The sequence below is a fragment of the Octodon degus genome, unplaced genomic scaffold (assembly GCF_000260255.1).
Source record: "Octodon degus isolate 3935 unplaced genomic scaffold, OctDeg1.0 scaffold00052, whole genome shotgun sequence".
In the NCBI taxonomy this organism is placed as follows: Eukaryota; Metazoa; Chordata; class Mammalia; order Rodentia; family Octodontidae; genus Octodon; species Octodon degus.
In genome coordinates this window covers 856,120-876,107 of record NW_004524628.1, presented here as the reverse complement: position 1 = coordinate 876,107, position 19,988 = coordinate 856,120, and the positions used below count along the sequence as shown (strand labels likewise).

Here is a 19,988-nt window from a genome sequence, read left to right as displayed (position 1 = left end):
GCTGGCCCTGACCCATGTGGCCCTGGCCATCTTCTCCTACCCTCTGGCCTGCTTTCTGGTCCCTGTCCCTGTCCCATGTAAGGAACTAGACCTTCAGATTCCCTCTGCATGAAGTATTCCTCCCATCCTGGCCCGTTTGGCTGCCTCTGACCTTCCTGGGCAGTGAGCAGGCTCTTTCTATCTCCCTCTCTCTTCCTCTCTCTTCCTCTCTCTCCCTCTCTCTCCCTCTCTCCCTCCCCTTTCCTCCCTCTTTTCCTCTTTCCTTCTCCTCCTCTTGCATTTATTGTAGCTCATAAGCAGGTATGGATTAATTTTCCTGTTGGTTCATTGACTTTCTGTCAGACTTCCTGTTTGTTGTCTCTGTCTGTGGATTGGAAGGGGCCTGTGTTTTGTTCCTGACCCACCAGCAGCTTCAAGCATAGGGAGTGCTGAGCCGGTGCTGGATGGCTTGAGCCAAAGCCACAGGCCAGAAGCAGCAGTGCTGGAGTCTGAGACTGAGGATGCGCATGTAGGGCTCAGTGACAGGAGGTTTCTGGTCTATGCAGCTGGGTGAAGAATTGTAAAATTCCAAATGCAGGAGGAATTGCAGGTTGGTGGAGAGAACTGATCAGGTTTTTGTTCTGCTGCATTTGCGGGGCTTGAGAGTTAAGCTTGTCCCTAACTCACCAGCCCTAGAAAGTGGCCCCTGGAGGGTCCCATTGGATAGGTCCAGTATGGAAAGCTGCTGCTGCAAATACTGCGTGTCCTATGCATCTACCTTAGTTCTCCTACCTCTCTCTGGAGTGCCTCCCGAGGTCCAGGCATGACTAGGAATTCTCAGCCTCCTCTGAGCCCAAGCCAGCTTTTGGCCCTGCTGAGGCTCTGCTCCCTTCCTCTTCCCCACCCTGCCTTCCAAGGGTGCTGATCTGACCGTGGCTCTGACCACGGCTCACTCCCCTCTTGTATCAGCACCCTGATCTCTCACTGCAGTCTAGGACTAGACAGAGCAGCGAGACCTGGCCCTGAGGGAGGACACGGATACCACAGGGCCCAGAAGCAGGGAATTGCAGGATCCTGGGCTCCCAGAGTGTGGTGGACAGAGCAGTATGCTGGTGCTAGGCAGCGCACCCCACGGACTCCCTCACGCAGAAGGAGCTGCATTGGGGTACCAGGGCTAGAGGCGGAGCCGAGGTATCTCTACTATGGTGGCCTGGGCACACTAGTGTGGGGACCTTCTGGGCAGTTAGGGGATCCTAGGGGCTGGAGGTTGGGTGGGGCAGTGGGCTTTGGGCCCACAGCATGAAGTTGGTGGCAGCTGAAGCTGGAAAAGAAGCCGACTGTGTAAAGGGAAGAGAGAATGGTGGGGTGCATGTGGCTCCCTGACAGGCTCATTGTCATCCTGGTGACCTGCAGCCTGGGTCCTGAGGACCACTTGGGAGTTTAGCCACGGGGAAGGGGCAGCTTGTGGGGCATTGGCTCAGAGGCCGAGCTGGGTCTCTGACTTTCTTTCTGCTGTTGCTCAAGGCCTGGCAATGGTGTGGCCTGCTCGAGCCTGCTCCCAGATCCAGCTTATGGAGTAGGTATCATGATGCTGAATGAAGTGGGTGTGAGGGCTTACTGGGGACACTTTGTAGCTACCAGGTGCTTGTGTCAGGCACTGTGATTAGTGGTGACATGAAACATAGGAAAATTGAAATGTCATGTAAGTTTAAAACAGGAGAGGAAAAGGTACCCTGCAGGTGACTGGAGAGTCAGGACCTGCGCAGAGGCGCCTGGAGGAAGGCAGGAAGAAGGCGCAGGCCGGTTCTGGCCTGGCAGCACCTTCCCCTTTCTCTCTTCCAAGCGCTTGCATGGCTGTAGAAGCCAGTGCTCTCCGTGGCTGGCTCTTCTGAGGAGCCGGTGCTGCAGGGCAGGGCCTTCTGGAGAGCCGACCACGGGGAAGGGGCTGGCCTGAGGTGAGGTGCTTGAGCTGCAAGCACAGGCCCTTGTCTTGAGGGCAGGAAGTGTGAGGCACTGAGCAGCCCTGGGGCGCTTGCTGCTCTCTGCGGAGTCCTGGGGAGCAGGGCTGTGTGTGTCACCCTGGCGGTGAGGGGAGCGGAAGTCGGAAGCACCAGTCGCCACACTGTGGGGCAGACAGACGACACTGTGCAGCAGGAAGTGCTCCTGGGTCCGGGGAGCCCAGGAAGACCCTCTGCTTCTGGGTCCTTGGGAGGTGAGCCTTGTGGGCTTGCTTAGGTGGGGTGGGGGTGGGGGTGGAACAGGGAACATTAAGAGCTTTGTAGTGGGCAGAAAGGAGAAGGAGGGATTTGGGCCGTGTCGTGTGCACCTGCCATGAACGGGGCTTGCCAGAGCCTGGCTCCCCTCTGTTTCGCTCCATCTCCTCCTCCCCTTAGCCTGCCCCTCTGCCCTCTAGCCTTTGTCAGGCCTGCTGTCTCTTTTTTTCTCCCAGAGCCCCTGGAGGATTATAGGAATGAAGAGTCTGGGCTGGAGGAAACCCTCCCCAATCCCCAGTGATTGCTGAGGCTGAGGCTCCCAGCGAGCCTTGATCCCTGAGCCTGGATGGAGACTAGGGGTGTGGGCCTCAGGCTGGGGTAGCTGGGGTGTGGCCAGTCATGGCAGGAGTGGAGATCACACTGGACTCCCAGCTCAGCTTGGGCTGGAGGTAGGGGGTCCTCTCTCTGTTTAGCTCCAGTTTGAGCCTGTTCTGATGTGCAAGAGGCATCATGTCATTCTCAAAAGTGTCCCTGTTTGAGAAACTCTGTGGCCCAGTAGGTCTAGCTATTCCCCTGGGGTACTGGGAGTCTAGGCAAAAGAAGGCCCCAGGCACTGGCTCTGATTCTAGGATCTCAGATCCCACGGTTGGATTCATTCCTCTGCTGAAAGGCCTGGAAGGGTGCCTTGTCACTGGCTGATAGTAAATTCTCCACTGGACATTGGGTCTTGGCCAGGCCTGCCACTGCCCCTGCGACCTTAGGGCATGCTATGCCCTCTCCTTCTGTATACAAGGAAGCATCAGGCATAAGGGTTTGAACCCAGCCACTGAACTCTTTGTCGGGTGAAGAATAGCAATCCAAAGGAGGGACAAGGTAGGCCCAGCCAGACTTGGGTCCCAAGGTGTCCCCAGGGCTCACCAACTTTCCCACACTTCTGCTCTGCTGGGGCTCTTTGGTGCGTGCATACCCCACCCCCATCCCGCATGCTCCTTCCAGAGCCCAGCTGCTTCTAGCACAGCGGGGGGTGGGGGGGTGGGGGTGTCCCCCACCCCCAGCCACCTCTCTCTGCAGATTTGCATGAGGCCATGAAGCCTCCTTCCGGGGCAGGATGTGGGCTTCACCCGCAGGTTCTCTCACGGAGGAGCTTGGGCCCAGCCTGGGGCAGGGGTGGCTGTTGCATAGCTCCAGACCAGGGGCTCCGCCTAAGCTCCTGCCCCAGGGACGTGTTCCACATGCAGTTGCCTGGGTGGGGTGCGCAGGGACTGGACAGCTCACCTCCCCAAGACCGTGAACCGGCAGGAGCCTTTGTACTTTTTCCACAGGAAGGAACTAGTACCAGGGTGTAAGGGAGCCATGGTGGTTTGCTGAGTCTGAAAGCTGAAAGGGGGAGAGAGGCAAAGAAATGCACCCACTGCGGATGAAAGGCCAAAGCCTGCCTCCTCCAGGGGGCGGAAACTGGGGGTGCCTGACCAGGAGAGTTGTGGTTTTGTTTATTTTGAATGGTTGGCAAAAGCAGCAGAGCTGAACTGAACAGCAGGTGGTAGTTCTTATGCTCCCTCCAAGGGCTGGGCCTGGCGTCCACTCGTAGACCCTTCCTATTTGCAGTCCAACCAACTAACCAACTGTGTAGCTTTCCTTATTATACAGCGAAGGACCAGGTGACGCTGTCCTCCCCATCACGTCACAGGCCAGGCAGTTGTGGTCAGGATGTGAGTCTCCTCCATGTCTCTGTCCTCTACTGTGACCTTGAGCTGGGTGAGAGGGATGGGCTGAGTGCAGGGCACCATGGGCCATGTCCTCTCCTACTCAGGGCAGTTTTGCTGCATCCCAAGGCCCACTAAGACCAGAATGAAACTGAAACTGCCTTGAAGAGCTGGGGCTCTGAGGTGTTGGGTGGGGGACTCTGTTCTCCTGGTCCCTGCCCCTGCCATTGTCTGTGACCTTTACCTCCCCCCCCCCACCCCCGGCTGGATGCCAGCTTAGCTCCTGCAGTATTCACCGTGAGAAGCCCCTTCCCATGATGACAATCCCCTGAACTGTTAGTCTGGCTAAGCGGTAAGGAGCGGGGCTGTGTCCGCAGTGGTCTGTGTTCCTTCTCTCCTACGGAGCCCCCTTGCTGTTCCCTCCCCTCTGTATCCATAGCCCTGGAGCACCAAGTCCTTGTACCAGAGTTTGCACAGCAGGGCTCCTGCTCTCAGAGCATAATCCCTAACCTTCCTAAATATCACAGTGCTCAGGAGAATGAAGGGCTGCTGTATTAGAGGTACCTGAGCTTGCCCCCCTCTTTCTTTCTTATTGTCAGTACTGGAGATTGAACCCGAATTCCATGTGTTCCACCAGAGCTATATCCCCAGCCCTTTAAAAAATTTTTTCAGGCTGAGAATATAGCTCAGTGGTAATGCCTACCTGGCAACTGCAAGGTCCTGAGTTCAGTTGTTGGTACCACTTTTTTTTTTTTTAATTTATTGTATCATAGTATCTCACTAAGTTGCCTAGATCTGGCTCAAACTTGTAATCCTCCTGCCTTAGCCTCCCAAGGCATGGGGATTATAGGCATTCTCACCAGGCCCACACTGTGTCCTTCCTTCTACCTTTTCTCTGTACCTGAGACAGGAGATTTCAGAGTGACTTTACTAGAAACTGCCTGTACCATCGGCCCTCCAGAGACAAAGCCTGATCTCTTCCCTCCCCTAGTCACCGGTAGGAGGGTCTTGATGGCCACCAGAAGTGAGCACATGCTTTAAAGCATGCCACTTGTCCATTCAGGGCGGAGGAAATAAAATATGAGGGAAAGACAGATGGACAGACGGATGGACGGACAGAAGGAAGGGAGGAAGGAAGAAGGAAAGGAGGGAAAGAGGGAGGACAGAAGGATGGAAGGAAGGAAGGGTGGATGGATGGATGGATGGATGGATGGATGGATGGATGGATGGATGGATGGATAGATGGATGGATGGGCGGATGGATGGGTGGATGGACAGAAGGAAGGACTTCATGAAGCCCAGGGAAACTGATTGGTGGGTAGGAAGAGAATGATAGACTGGCTCTATGCTACAGGCGTCCTTGCTTCTTGGCTTAGTGACTTGAGCCTTGTCTGGACCTCTCTGGGTCTTAGCTTCCTTCTTCATAAGAAAGGGGATGCTACTTGTTGTCTTCTTTGTGGAGTGACTGGTAAGATAGGTGAGCTTCGGGCTATAAAGGTGAGGGCACATTGTAGAATTTGGTAACCACCTCCCATCAGGCTTTGGAGCCCCAGGCATCTATGGTGAGCCTGAAGTCAACACCACATTTAACCTTTGGATCTGCTTGTGCTAAAGGATGATGACACGTCACCCTTGAACTTTGTGGGTGAGGATGTGTATGACAGCCACATTAGAGCTGGTATGGTTCCTATCTAGATGTCTCCTCCAAAGCCTCATATGCTCAGAGGCAGGGACTTATGGAGGGTGATTGGATCATGTGGTCAGTATAGCTGACTTTCTGATTGGAGGTGGAGTCCAGTTATAAGAGGTGGGTCACTGGAGGTGTGACCAGGAAGAATGTTTCTCTCTTCCTGGCTTCTCCTGCCACTCTCCGTTATCCTGCTGATGAGGTGAGCAGTTTTTCCCCTCTTACACCTCTTTACTGTGTTGTCCTGCCTTGGAGTCAGCTGGCCATGGACTGTAAATATGAGCCAAAATAAGCTGTGCATTTTTCAAATTGTAGGTGTCAGGTGTTCCGTGCTAGCTACAAGGAAAGTGACTAAGACAAATTTTGACACCAGAGAACTGGGGTCATAGCTGTGACACTACCCGACTGGGTGGGTTAGAAGCCTTTTGAAGTGGTTTGCTTGAGGAATTTGGGAAGGTTTGGAGATTCTGACTGAAGAAGCAGCTCTCGAGTGCTGTAAGCCAAGCTTCACAGGAGGTTCTGGCTGGAATTCAGAAGACTAGAATGCTGATGAGAAAGCAGATGCTGAAGATCAGGTTCAGGAAGTTTCAGTTGGGAATAAGGACTCCGTCGACAGCAGAAGTCAAGGCCATGTGGGTGATGCTCTGGCAGAAACCATCTAGATTTTATGCATGTTTAGAGATTCTTGTGGCAGACTGAGGTTAAAGGTGGTAGACTAATCTGGTACAGGAAATTCAAGGAAACTCAGCTTTTGGGCTGTAGCTTGGGTACTTCTGGCAGCTTTTAATGAGGTTTATGTTGAAAATCAAGAGCAAACCAAACAGCAAAGTGATTTTCAATGTTTTGGGTCTGGCAAAAGCTTTACTCTGGTAAAGCTGGGGCCTATCAGGTTTTGTGGAGGAGAGCTAAGTTGTTGAAAAGACTGAAAAGCTGCTCAGTATTTTGAGTCAGGACAATAGAAGGATGCCTTGAGGGCATGTGTGGAAACTGACTCTACCTTTTGCCCTACAAAAGTAAAACTTCATTTTGAGAAGCGAGCCTCAGGGCACCATGCTTAAGAAGGGTTGCCTAGGGAACTGGCTTGCAGTTCACATTGCAGAGCTATCCAAGTACTCAGGGCTTCTGTATCCATGATGCCAAAGGGCCTGGCTATTGCTAGAGCTAGTGGAAGGCACTGGCACCATCCAGATAGTGCTGATTTTACAGGCATGCAAAATGGAAGCATTGTGGAGCCAGGGAGGTGATTATCCAGATTTGAAAAGGGAGGCCAGACAGTTTGCCCAGAGAGGGGCAAATGTGTGTGAAGCTATGAGAGGGAAGCCAAAGGTGCATCAGTGACCCTAGAAAGCTGGAAGAGCAGGAACGTGAAACATCCGAAGAAGACCTCAGGAATGGAGCCAAGCTACCCCAGGAGAAAAACTATAAGGGCTACAAGCACAAGCAATGCCGTAGAGGTGGGGCCACCCGAGCTGTTTGGCGCTCACATCTTTGGTGTGGACACGGAGCTGTAGGATTGTAATTTTGCTCTGATGGATCTTGGTCTTTCTTTGCTCCCATTTGTTTCTATTCCCCCCACCCCCGTTCCTCTCTTTTGGGGTGGGAATGTTTGTCCTGTGGCAGTGGAAGTTTTTGATTTTCTTTCATATTTTTTAGGGATTCATAGGCAAGAATTTACTTTCAGTCTCAGAGGAGACTTTGGACTTTTCAGAACTACTGGAACTGTTAAGACTTTGGCAGCTGTTAGGAGTGAACCAAACTCATTTTTCATAGAGAGATGGTACTGAGCTTTTTAGAGGCCACAGGTAGAATATTGTGGTTTATATCCAGATGTCCCTACAAGGTTGGTACACTCAGAGGCAGGGCCTTTCTGGAAGGTGAAAATAGTCACAGCATCTTTGTCTCTGCTGTGCCCTTCTGCCCTGCTGTCCTACTTTGGAGCCAGCTCACCATGAGGTATAAACGTGAGCTGAAGTAAACCCTCTCCTCTAAGTTATGAGTGTTGGATTTTTTTTTTTTTTTTTGTCCCAGCTGCAAGAAAAATGGCTAAGACAAGGGCAGACATGGTAGTGAACAGGAAGTACAGAAAACCTGCGCGTGAACTAGCACCATGTGAGTGAACACCAGGAATTAGACTGGGATAAATGCTCTGAAATCAAAGAGTGAGCAGTGGAATGTGGTCAGGTTGCCTTTAATGGATTTCTAGAGTGTTGGCCCAGGCAAGCTGCATGCTCAGCCGGCCTGCAGTCTGTGATCTTTGTCTAACCCAGCTCTTTCCCCTGCGGCTCCTCTCCACGTCCCAGCCCCTTCCCTCTCCAGGCCCTTTAGCTGTTGCAGCTCTGGAGATCTAGTCCTATCTCTGCAGAGTTGCTGTGGCTTCTCTGATTTTCTTTTCTCCTCGGTGGTGGGGGGAAAATACATGGAAGAACACTCAGTTTCTTCTGGGAAAACAAATCTAACACTAATGTCCAGAACCACTAACATGTTCTGGTGTAAGTTTGTCTGTCTGTCTTTGTATATATGAATATAGATTTTCAAGGAGAGACATGTGAGACTCCCTCTGGCTTTATTTTAAAAAGCCAAGACACCTCCTCCAACTGTCCTGCCCTGTTCTCTTTACTGGCAGGTGGGCTTGTCCTGTCAAGTGCGTTCAGTAGGGACAGTAGGTGAGTTGATGTCATCCCAGAACAAGGCAGCACAATGTGTGGTGCTCAGAGTTGAGGACTGGAGGGACACCTGGTGAGCACAAATGGAGTAGGGGCTAGCAAAGAGGGAGCAGTAAGGGACAGTGATACACCCATCTGGGAAGAGAAGCAGTTAGGGCTTGGGTTACCGTGCTCAGGTGCCTGTCATCCAGGAGGAGTGCCTAGGCAGAGCGTTGCTCCTGGGCATTTCTTGCACCCTGTGGACCCCTTACCCGAGGAGCTTCAGTGGTGGGATGTTTCAGCTCCCTACTCTCATGAAGTCCTTCTCCAGGCCTGGGGAGGGAGGGTCACGGCTCAAGGAAGTTGCCCAAGTGTAGATATTACATCCTGCGCTAGTCAGCTTTCCATCACGGTAATATATACTGGAGGTAATCAACTCATAAAAAGAAAAGGTTTTGGGCTCATAGTTTTAGAGGTTCCTGTGGATGACTGATTGACCCCCTTGCTTTGGGGCCTGTGCCAAGGCAGTGCACCATGGTCTGAGTACACGGCAGAGCCATGATGTTCTCTCATGGCCAGAGAGCGAGAAAGAGAAGAGACAAGAGGCTCACAGTCTCCTAGGAGGACAGGTCCCCAGCGATCTAAAGACCTCCCACTTGGCCCTGCCGTGTGTGTGTGTGTGTGTGTGTGTGTGTGTGTGTGTGTGTGTGTGTGGTGTGTGATCAGAGATGGAACCTAGGACCTCACGCATGCTCGGCAAGTATTCTACCGCTGAGCTATACTTCCAGGCTTGGCTCATCTTTTTAAGTTTCTGCCACCTCCCTCTCTTAGCTGTGGACCAAGCCTTTAGTCATGGCCCATGGGGAATGCTCCAGATCCAAAGCACAGCAGTCCTGGGAGAGCAGTGAGGACAGCAGTTGGGCAGCTTCATGGGGCACAGGTTAGCAGGTGTTGCCCCTCTGACTTCGGGAGTGTCTTTGTTGCTGACGGGTAGCTGGAGCTCAATACTCATTATCATCAAATTGAAGGAGAGGTTTGCTGTGGCTCACATGATTTAGAGGTTTCAGTGCGTAATCATCTGACTCCAAGGCAGAGGCGGCATGGGGAAGGCCGTGCCTCAAGTGAAGGCTGCCCTCAGCATTGCAGCCTGGAAGCAGCCAAGTGAGGACAGGGGCCGGGGAGGAGATGTACATGTCCAGGTCGTGACCCATGTCCTGTGTCTGCCAATCAGACGCCTCTTAACGGGAGGTCACCTACATGACCTCATTCAATTTAATCACCTTCCAAAAGTCCCACTGTGAGTGCCCAAGACTCTTTGGGGACATCTAGATGTAACTTACAAACAGGGAGAAAACGCTCTTCATTACTCCTCAGCCTATAGCCTGGAGGGCGGGGAATGCAATGGCGAGCTAGAATGCAGAATGGTGAATGGACCCTGAGCTGACATAGCTGGAGAGGAGTGACAGGCGAGTCTGCTTCAATGAGTTTAGTTCAGAGCACCCAATAAGAGATTAAGCTACCTAAATTATGGTCCTGTCTTCCCAAGGAGTCTTCCAGGGCGTGGGGGCTGACATCACTGAATGACAGAAGAACCCTGCAGGCTGCTCAGGGACCTATCCTGCTGGGCTGAAACTTCAGAATCGTGAGTCTGTCTCATTTGGCGAGTCTAGGTTTCCCTGAAAGTGAGAAGTGAGGGGTCGGGGACGAGGGATGGCGATTTCTTTTTTCTTTTTTTTTTTAATTTAAATTTTTATTTATTTGTGTGTGTGTGTGTGTGTGTGTGTGTGTGTGTATGTGTGTGTGTGGTGGGGCTGGCTGGCATGTGGTGCTGGGGGATTGAACCGCGGTCCCCTGTGCTTTGCTAAGCTTGTTCTAAGTAGGTGCTTTAGACCACTGAGCCATCTCACCAGCCCCAGGGATGGTGATTTCTGAGGAACTTTTAGAAGGGTGCTTTGAAGATGCCTAAGAAAATGATGTGCACATTGCATATCAGCCCCACATGTTTGCTCTCTGACGCATATCAGTAAAGCCACACCTTCTTGGTGGCCTTAGTATGTGTTATATTTTGGGATTTTGCAAGGGGAACAATACAGAACACATAATTTATAGAATTATTCTATGACGGTCACCCAAAGAGCCATATGTGAAGAGTGTAGGAAATCTGTCCACACACCAAAGACGAAAGAATCCAGCTGAGGGACTGGATCCCACAGTGATGTCCCCTATGAGTCTAGCTGAAGACCAAGAGCTCATAATAATGCCCCCCATGAGTCCAGCTGGAGGCTAGAGTCCAGGACAGTGTCTCATGCAGGCCAGTTTCATGGATCTGCTCTGGAAAAGCCCAAAGGTCAGTGGTAGAAGAAGCTAGAAAGTCTATGCCAGCAGGGTGAAGGGTCTGTGCCAGCAGGCTGGGGGAATCTGAACTGGAGCCAGGAAGTAGTCTTCAAGGTAAGAACCAAAGCTTCCCTGAAAAGTACCACAGCCATCCTCAGTGACAGTGAGGCCTGAGCTCCTTGGACAATGAGAACAGGCACAGTCTCATCACGAAAGCCAGCAGCTTCCCTAAGAGCTTTTCCTCTTCTTCGGTTCTTCTTTTCATTGGCAATAACCCTCAGGTGGGCCACCTACACCCAGCACGGCACTGTTTCAGTTCAGCTGGGTGTAATAAGCTGATTACTAGTTGGATTCGTGGGAGGCATTGTTACAGTCTCTAGGTCTTCAGCTGGATTCATGCAGGACATTACTGTTGGATCCAGGCCCTCATCTGGATTCCTGGTCTTTAGTGTGTGGACAGATTACCTGCCTGCTTTTTGTACATGGCTCTTCAGGTGGCCATTAGAAAATAATTCTATCAATTATGTGTCCTGTATTAAAGAGTTCCCCTTGCAAAACCCCAGCCTGTAGCGAAATTGGTGCAACGGCTTCTCTCCTCCAGTTCTTCTTTTTTGTTTTGTTGGCAGCACTGCTCAGGTGGCCTCCCATGCCCAGCCCCCTACTGCTTCAGTTCAGCTGGGTGCTGCAAGTCCACCCCTACTTGTTAATCTAGTGCAGCCCATGAAGCCCACCTGGCCTGGTGGGCAAGTCCTGAGGCAGCTGGCTGGTGTAGAGTGGCAAATGGGCTGAGCCAGGCTGCAACTGGCTGGGAGGTGCCCAGCTTGCTCTGTGACGGCCCCCAAGGACTGAAGTTCATTCACTCAGCTCTCAGGGGCAGGGAGGGGACAGAGCCCAGCCCCATGTGTATTCATTCAGCCCTGTGCTCTCTGCTGCCAGCAGTGGAGCAATGATCCTGGTCAGTGGATCCTGGTCAGCGGGGTGTGGGTGACAGCAGCTCTGAGTACCAGTCTCAGGCTTTGGCTTTTTCATCTGTGAATGGACACCACAGGTGCCCCTTTCCTCCAGGCAGGATGGGTAGGGGATAGGATGGGCTTGGTTAGCTGGACGGGCGAAAGGGGCTATTGTGTGGGGTGTGTGGAAGTCACACATAACTGTAAGGCAGATATGTGTGTGTTTACTGTCGCCCTCGTTCCCGCAGTGTTTCACTGCAGCTTAACAGTGCCTATGCAGTCTTTTAAGATAAAAATTCTAAGTGGACAAAGTGAAGCAGAGGGAAGCAAAGACAAAAGTAGTAAAACCAGTGGTGTGGTTAGCACTGGAAATACGTGTCATGGCCTTTGTGCTTAACCCACAACCAAGAGAGAAACTGGTTACAAGTTATGAGTTTCTCAGTGTCCAGTGGGTCAGAACAAGTCAGTTCTGAGGAAGCAGGGCCACTTGAGAGAGGAGGAGGCCCCCCACATGCAGACCTTAGGAACCTCGGCTTCACAGACGTGCCGTGCAGGGCTCCTGGGCCGTGTCTCGCATAGCCTGCAATGAGTCTAATACGCAGGGCAGCTGTTGTCCACCCGGGCAGCCTTAGCCAGCTTCCCCATTCCTCCCAGAGAGCAGGAATCTCCTCCCCAGGCAGCAGGTGGTCTGCTCCGCAGTGGATTGGAAGAGCTGGTGCTTCCTCTTCAGAGAAGCCAGGCTGAGTCTAGCTGAGAACCTCTTCCTGCTTCCTCCTGGGCCAGGCTGCAGGGCTGTGAGCAGCTGGCAAGGAAGGTGCGCCCGCCTCGTGAGTGATGCAGGCTGCAGTGAGGCCGGTACCCAGTGCAAACCAGCAGACTGTAGCCCTTTTCTCTGGGTCTCTGGGAGCCTGCTCCCCGGCCTGCTCTAGTCTGCCTCTGCCCAGCTCTGTGTCTGTTGGTTTGCCTGTCATCTTGGCTGCCACTGCCTCCATGACACCTCGAGGTGTTTCCATGTTTCTGTAGCTGCTGTCAGCCCTCTCGAGCTCTTCATTCTCTCATTCGAAATCCTAAGAGTAAAGTCTCGTTGGACCAGTTCATCCTTTTGTTTTGTTTTGTTTTGTTTTATATTAGGGAAGAATCTACAGGGTGTTCAGGGCCTCACTACTAGATTAGTCTCATAGTGATCTGCCTGTTTTTAGCCTCCCAAGAGCTGGGATTACAGGTGCGTGCCACCATGCCCGGTCTCAATTGCCATCTCAGTGTACCCTGGGGGCGAGGCCAGCGTGGCAGGCCCGGGGATCAAACTCCCTGCCCCTGGGCCTACTTGCAGGTGCTTTAATCTGCTGAGCTATTTGATTGGCCTTTCAGTTCATCCTTTTCAGCTAAGCCACAGGGGATGGTGTCAACCTCCAGAAGGGTGTTTTGGGAGACAGTGCTACCCTGATGCCAGGTGGAGACTGTGGGGTCAGATGGCTTACATGTACACTCCTGCCACTGGTGGGCTGTGAGGACTGATGGTGTCCCTTAGCAGCAGTCATAGACATGGCAGACCCTTGACCCAGGCCTGAGGCTTTGCCTGAGTGGTTCTGGTGCTGTTAGCCCTTCTCTAACATGCTTCTGTTTGGGGCATTTCAGGATAGATGTGGATTCCCAGTTGACCCCCTGGCTGTGCTCCCCCTAGTCCACAAAATGGGATTGTGAAGCAGACACTCCTGCAGAATTTTCACACTAGATGATGGATGACGACAGGCTCTCGGACCTCCAGCCTATGGAATTTCATAATGCCTGCTTGGGAGCCAGTCCACAGCATCACCCTGGAGCATACCTGAGGGAGCCCGGCCACAGCTCAGGCAAGGAACACAACTGGACCTTTGAGCCTCCTGAACCCTCCAGGCCTGACACTCCTCCCAGGGGCTCTGGTCAGGAGCCTGCTCACTTGGGGAGCTGCTCTTCCCAGGGGGACCTCAGGCCGGCAGCAGCTTGGCCAGAGGCACAGGGGAATCGCTGTTCCCCGGGGAGCCCATCGCAGAACCAGGGCTCATCCACGCAGGTGGTGTTCTGGGCCGGCATCCTGCAGGCCCAGATGTGCGTCCTGGACTTAGAGGAAGAGCTGGAGAAGACAGAAGGACTCAGGAGCAGGCTGAGGTGCTGCCTGCCCACATCTACTGCAGACCTCCCTGGTGACACAGGCTTGCGCCCCAGCACCACCCAGGAGGAGGAGGAGGAGGACTGTGGGGAAGACAGCAGTGGGCCCAAGGGGGAGAACCACGCCTGGCCCAGGGAAGACTCGCCAGGCTCCTCCCCGGAGTGGGGTCCCGAGGAGGAGAGCCTATTCTTCGACAACCCCCTCTTCCTGGAGAGCCCTTGCTCGGACACCAGCGTTTCCAGGGAGTACTTTTCCTGGGGCTTCCCCAACTCCCAGGCAGACACAAGGCCTGGGCCTGACTGGTCACTTCCAGGCAACAGCAGGCTCTGGGAGCCAGAAAGTGAACTGGATTTGGGGGACAGCACCGCTGGTTCCAGTGGCTGCGCTACCCCTCCATTCCCTGTGCCTCCCTACAAATCACACCCCTTCTGCTGGGCATTGCTGGCCCCTGCCGAAGACAGTCAGGTACCACCTCCTGCTGAGGAAGAAGACAAGGTAAGCCGAGGTCTAGAAGGCCACCAGGGTGGTGCTGGGGACACCGAAGGAGGGCCACGAGGCCTAGAGCAGCCTGTAATATGGGGCCTTTAGAAATCTGAGTAACATAAAAAGAAATCACCAGTACAGCCTTTAGAATTATGGGAAATTTTATTGGTGCCCCGATGTGCCCTGAACGCGGCAAGTCTGCAGCTCACCAGCTCTTGGGGTGAGGCCTGGATACACTTGGAGAACAAACAGTTCCTCCTGTTGCAAGATGTTCCCAGCCATTCTCGGATCCTTCCCCGCCCACCTCCAAGACACTGCGGACTGTGACAGGCAGGGTCAGCCTAGCTGACCTCTCTGCCTAACAGAGAGCTGTGTTAGAAATGCTGTCCTCTGTTTTCTTGAGAGATTTCAGCATTTTGTTACTTTTAGCTCACCATCCTTCATTCTGTCCCTGCCTCATGCAAACAGTTCAGGTCCCTCCCGGGGCTTCCCCAACCCCAGGAGAGCCTGGGTATCAGCCAGGCATGGGATGAGTTAGTGAGACAGTCAGGAGCCCAGTTTTCTCAGGGAGGCCTCGCTGTAGAGATAAGGCCCTCACTCGAGGCAGCAGCGTGAGGCTGCGACTTTCTAACCTTTCTATTCCGGGAGAGCGGTGGAGATCTGAGTCACTTTCCAGTACTGCCTGCTCAGGCCAGCGCCCCAAACTCTCTCCGGACCTTGCTCTGAGACGCTGGGTCCTCAAAGGGAAGCCTGGGAGCCCCATTGTTGAAGCTGGGAATTCTCTCCCATTCTGGGTGCAGAGCCCGCCCCACCCAGTGCCTGGAGCCATGGCCCTGGCTCCCAGAGTCCCTTGGGGGGAAGGGGCTGCCTGACCACCTGGATAGCCCACAAGGGGGCGATCTGCAGAGGTGAGTAAAACATCTATTTTCCTCTGGTCAGACTTCACTGTCCTCCCCACTGCCCTCTTTCCCAGGCTCCTCTGGAAGATGAGTGTGGCCCCGCATCCCTTGCAGGACTCCGTGGGGACAAAACATGGGCCAAGGAGACAGTGCGCCTGGAGTCGGACCGCAGCCCTGCCACACATCCTGCGCCGCCGTGGGCAAGTCACTTAAGTCACTTCCCTCTCTGGGCCTTGCTCTCACCAGTGGTTTCTGGGGCCCGGTGTCAACACTCCCAGGATGTGGGCCTTGTCCCATCCAGGGTTCTGCTACTGCACTGACGATGAGACTGGCACCCGTGCTCTGGGTGGGAGGTTGGCCAGGAGGCTGGAGCTTCTGCGTACCTGGGCTTCCCGCCCTCCCCTTCTTCTCTCCTTCCCTACTCACCTCTCTGCCTCTCTCACCAGGTCCTCACAAGCGCTGAGGGCTGGCAGACAGAAGAGACTCCTTCCTGGTCCCCAGACAGAGGTGAGACCCGTGAGGAAGGTCTAAAGAACTGGGTGATGGGAGGCCTTGGGATTTGGAGTGGAGACAAAGTGTTTCTTAGATTTGTTTTATTGCACTACAGCGGGCAGAGCTGGTGGTTAAATCTGGCCTTTATTTCTGTGCCTTCATCAATAAAATGGGTTTTCAAATACTTGTGGAGTGAGTGAAGGAATGTATGAAAGACCTAGCATTTCTCCTGTGCTCCTCAAGGGCCGAGCCCTTCCTTTCCTGGGGCAAAGGAGCATGCACTGCCTTGGGGGAGGCCAGGGCTTGCTGCCCCTTGCCGGGGGAGGCACCTGGGGAGGCAGGGGCAGCAGCCAGCTCCTCTGTGCCTGCTCACTCTGTTTCTCCTCAGGTGAGAGGGATGACGGGCGGCCCCAGGAAGCTGCTCCCCGCACCTTGGCTCCCAGCCCCTGTGGGAGCCCAGCGTCCTCGCCTGGCAGCCCTGTGTCTGAGGGCAGAGGCCCTGGCCCCAGGCCCACCACTGTGTCCTCCCAGGAGGGCAGCCCGCAGCCCCAGCGCCACAGCCCTGGCATTGTCCCCAAGTGGCCGCTAGACGCTTCCCACCCTTCACTCCTGGAAACTGATGGGCTACATCCAACTTCCCTGAAGAAAGACGAGGCTGGGGAGGCCCCAGACGCAGGGCAGGAAGTAGAGTGTGAAGGCCCTGCTGGGACTACAGGGGCTGCAGGCGCCCAGCCCGACGTCCACTGGACTTGTGCAGAAGGGTGAGTCTTGGCTTCAGCGGATTCCAGCTCCTGATAATGGCTGCATGTCCAGACCTCGTTTGGATGGAGCCTGGGGAAATGCACCTCTAACATATTATACTTCATGGTAGTCTTCATGACCTTATTACATGGACTATGTAGGATTGTATAACCGGGCACTGGTCAAGTTCTGATGAAGGTTTAAAAGCACAAGAAGCTAAAGAACAGACACGCATGTATGTGGAAGCAGGATTTGCGTATGCAGATGAGGCCAGGGGAAGTGTCCAGAGCTGGACCCCAGAAGGGAAAAGGAGAAGGTGTTCAAGGAACCTGACCAGGGTTGTGGCAGACAGGCTGTGGGGTAGAAGGTCAGAGCTTGCACTGTGGGGATTAGAGACTGCTTGCATCTGAGTAAGGGTTGAGGAGAAATTCACTCAGGAGCCCAGGCTGGGGTACTCGTTCAGATCTTACCAAGAGGAGGGTTAATTGGCACTGAGAGAATGGATCTTGGTGCCCACAGCAGGACTGGTTAACCTCAGAACTGTGGCCAGGGCTAGGGCTAGGCCTACTGGGAAACCAGCAAGGATGCCTGCCTGCCCCAGGATACGGCCTCAACGTGCTCGGCTCCTGGAAAGTGCACGTGGAAGCGGGTTCGGTCCCTGACTAGCTGAGTGGAGGTCATACTGAGGAGACAAGACGCTGTTGTGATTCAGGCCATTGACAGTGCTGAAGGCTCTGAATCACCCTGCTCCTGTCTCCAGTTGGGTGATGGTGACAGGCGTCAGTCAGTGCCAGAGCCACAGAAGCATTTTTTCTTGTGTCTCTGGAAAAGATGCTGTGTGAAGCTGTTCAGAGGCTGGGTACCAAAAAAGGCTTAGTACCTGGAAAGGGAAGGTTTAATCATCCAAAAGAAGTCAGGGTGTCCACCGAAAGTGACAACTATACCTTTCATTGTAAATTAAGCAAAAAGGTTTGATCCAGACTTTCTCTTGATGAATGTCACTAAATGTTATATGAAGGAGTTTTGTTTAGTCTTGTATATAGCACAAGGTAGCAAGATTAATTTTCCTGACACAAGTTGGCTAGCCTCTTTCACCTGTGATGACTTTCACAGTGAGATTTACAGAGACCATCTTAGAAGTACAGAGGTTCACTGAGCTGCAGTTCACATGCCCTACAGTTAATCCACGTGAAGTGTACAAATCCATGACTTTGTTTTGTTTTGACCTTTTTTTGTTTTTAAATGTATTTGGTTGTTACAGGGTCTCACTACGCAGCCTGGACCCGTGGTGATCCTCCTGCTTTCAGCCTCCCCAGCACTGGGAATATAGGCGTGTGCCACCATGCCCTGGACTCTGGCTGGCTCAGCCTGCCCTGGGGGTGGGGCTGGGGTGGCATTGGGGGATGGCACTGGTCCCTGGGCTTGCCTAAGCTTGCCTAAGCAGGCACGTTAGTCTGCTGAGCTATCTCACCGACCCTGTTTTTATCTTTTTGAGACAGTTTCACCATGTGGTTGAGGCTGGGCTTGAACTTGAAGCGATCTGTCTGCTTCAGCCTCCCAAGTGCTGGGATTACAGGCGTATGCCACCATGCCCTAGCTAACAATTTGTATTTTTTGTTTGTTTTGCCTTTTCTGAGACAGGTCCTTGCTATGCAGCTCAAGCTTGACTTGAGCATATTTTGTAGCCCAGGTTACAATTCACAGGCTGGTCTCAAACTCACAAAGATCCTCCTGCCTCAGCCCCCCAAGTATTGGGATTATAGACAGGATAATCCATGCTTGGCCAACAATTTGTATGTGTGTAGTGTTTCTTTCTCCCCTAAAGTTCTTCACCATCTAGATACTATTTTGCTGATATTCTTTACATATATATATATATATATATATATATATATATATTTATGTATATATATGTATATGTATGCCTTTGTCAATAGATTATTCAAATGATTCTCTTGATGTGACAGTCACATCTTCATTTTTCTTGCCTCTTCAGTTGTCTGCTGGACTAACTCTTGCAGTACTTTATTGATCAGTGGTTTTCCACATAATTCCTGGCGCTTTCAACAACAGTTTTTCAGGCTGCATGAAATCCTGTGTGATTTCACTGTTCAGTTTCTTCCCAAATCTCCTATGTGCTGGGATGTGCAGGAGCCTCAGAAAGAGGAGAAATTCTGAGCAGAGACTGACCCCCTCGTGTTGAGTGCGGAGGCTGCTGAGTAAAGTCCACTGGGTGGTCAGCTTGTTGACAACTGTTTTTGGGTTTGCCTCCCTGCGTGCACAGCCCTCATCTGTGCTGACTTGGGTCATGAATATGTAAATGACCTGGCTGTAATACTGTGAGCGAAGTAGCATAGTGAGTTGAAAATGGGCTGCATAACTCTTGGGAGTTGAGGATTAGCTTCTGAGCATACTCGGGTTTGGATTCTAGGGGTTACCTGAACCTGTTTACACCATCGTAGGTCACCAGCCAGCCACCATATCATTGGTAGGGGCAGGGGGACATTGCAGCCCCCATCCCCAGCTCTGCTAGTGGTCGCCATTCTGAAAGCCAGGCTGGTTCCCCACTCTTGGCTTTGTGCTTGTACCTTTCTTGGCTCCAGAGCTAGGGGCAGAGGCTGAGCCTGGGGTTGGGCTGGGCAGAGGGATAGAGGTCCTGTGACAACAGCCTCAGGCAAGGCAAACAGTCCTGTCCTACTGTGGGTTGGGTACAACTGCACTGGGGTCCTGAAGAGCTACAGCTGTCCTTGGAGGAGAGATGGCTTGGAAGACCTATGAAGTTCACTTGAGGATGTACCAGTCATTAAGCTTGCTCTGGTCCTTGTGATTTTACCTGGATATCTCCTCTTGGAGTTCTCTAGTTCTGGCCTAGGCCAGGCCAGCGGGGCCAGCTGTGACCGTGTCTCTGCCTGAGCGAGGGCCTGGGTGTAGTTCCCCCTCCAGGCCAGGCTTCCCGCCCCTGCACAACTGGACCCCGAACCCCAGCATGCCCATCGCAAGTGTGTGTCTCAGAATGTGAATGGACTCTTTCAGGCCTGCTGAGAGCCCCATGCCACAGGCGGGACCTCCTGAGGAAGACCAGAGGTCCCTTGCTGGAGACGAGCTGGCAAATGGTGTCAGGAGTGACAAAGTGGCCTGGAACTTGGCCTCCCGACTCTATCACCTAGACGGCTTCCGGAAGTCAGAAGTAGCCGCCTACCTGCAGAAGAAGTAAGAGATCTGAGACCTCTGAGATCTCTGCTGGCTGCTCCTCCCTTCCTGTCCTGTGCACTCCTTTGTGTCTCTCCAGCCCAGCGCTGCCTCTCCCCCAGCATGTCCTGCCCCATGCTCAGCCTGTTCCCCACTCCCTGGCCATCCCTGCTGCTTCTCCTGGGCATACTTCAGACAGTCACATCTTCTCCACACCGGGATCCGTGCTTGGAGCCGCTGGACCCAGCCCACTTACCAGTGCCAGGCCCCCTGAGTCCCGCCTGTGCAGCACTGGCCCTGGCTGCACCCTGTGCTTACAGCACCGGGGTACCAGCCTGCCCATCTTTCCCTTGATTGCCACCACCACCATCAGGCCCACGAGGCCTGCAGGCTCTGCAAGGCCCTCTCTTTGTAGGGCCCAGCCTGACCTGAGCTGCGGTCCTCATCTCTGTTTCTCTTTGCAGCAATGACTTCAGCAGAGCTGTGGCTGAGGAGTACTTGTCCTTCTTCCGGTTTGGAGGCCAGAGTCT

The 19,988-nt window shown here is 53.2% G+C and overlaps 1 protein-coding gene across 7 annotated transcripts in view; it reads left to right on the top strand.

Moving 5' to 3' along the window:
* Psd4 (pleckstrin and Sec7 domain containing 4) overlaps positions 1–19,988 on the top strand; it is a 43,991-nt gene that overhangs the window by 14,802 nt on the left and 9,201 nt on the right. For 6 of the 7 annotated variants that reach the window (XM_023717397.1, XM_023717393.1, XM_023717398.1 and 3 more), the window contains 6 exons: positions 13,144–14,149; positions 15,111–15,236; positions 15,483–15,543; positions 15,917–16,289; positions 19,303–19,479; positions 19,923–19,988. The exon at positions 19,923–19,988 is cut by the window's right edge and continues 15 nt beyond it. In XM_023717397.1, the coding sequence (XP_023573165.1) occupies positions 13,241–14,149; positions 15,111–15,236; positions 15,483–15,543; positions 15,917–16,289; positions 19,303–19,479; positions 19,923–19,988 (1,712 nt within the window). In that variant the 5' untranslated portion in view covers positions 13,144–13,240. Of the gene's footprint in view, positions 1–2,049; positions 2,192–13,143; positions 14,150–15,110; positions 15,237–15,482; positions 15,544–15,916; positions 16,290–19,302; positions 19,480–19,922 lie in introns of those variants that run through there. The other variant, XM_004633215.2, reaches the window with a different exon arrangement.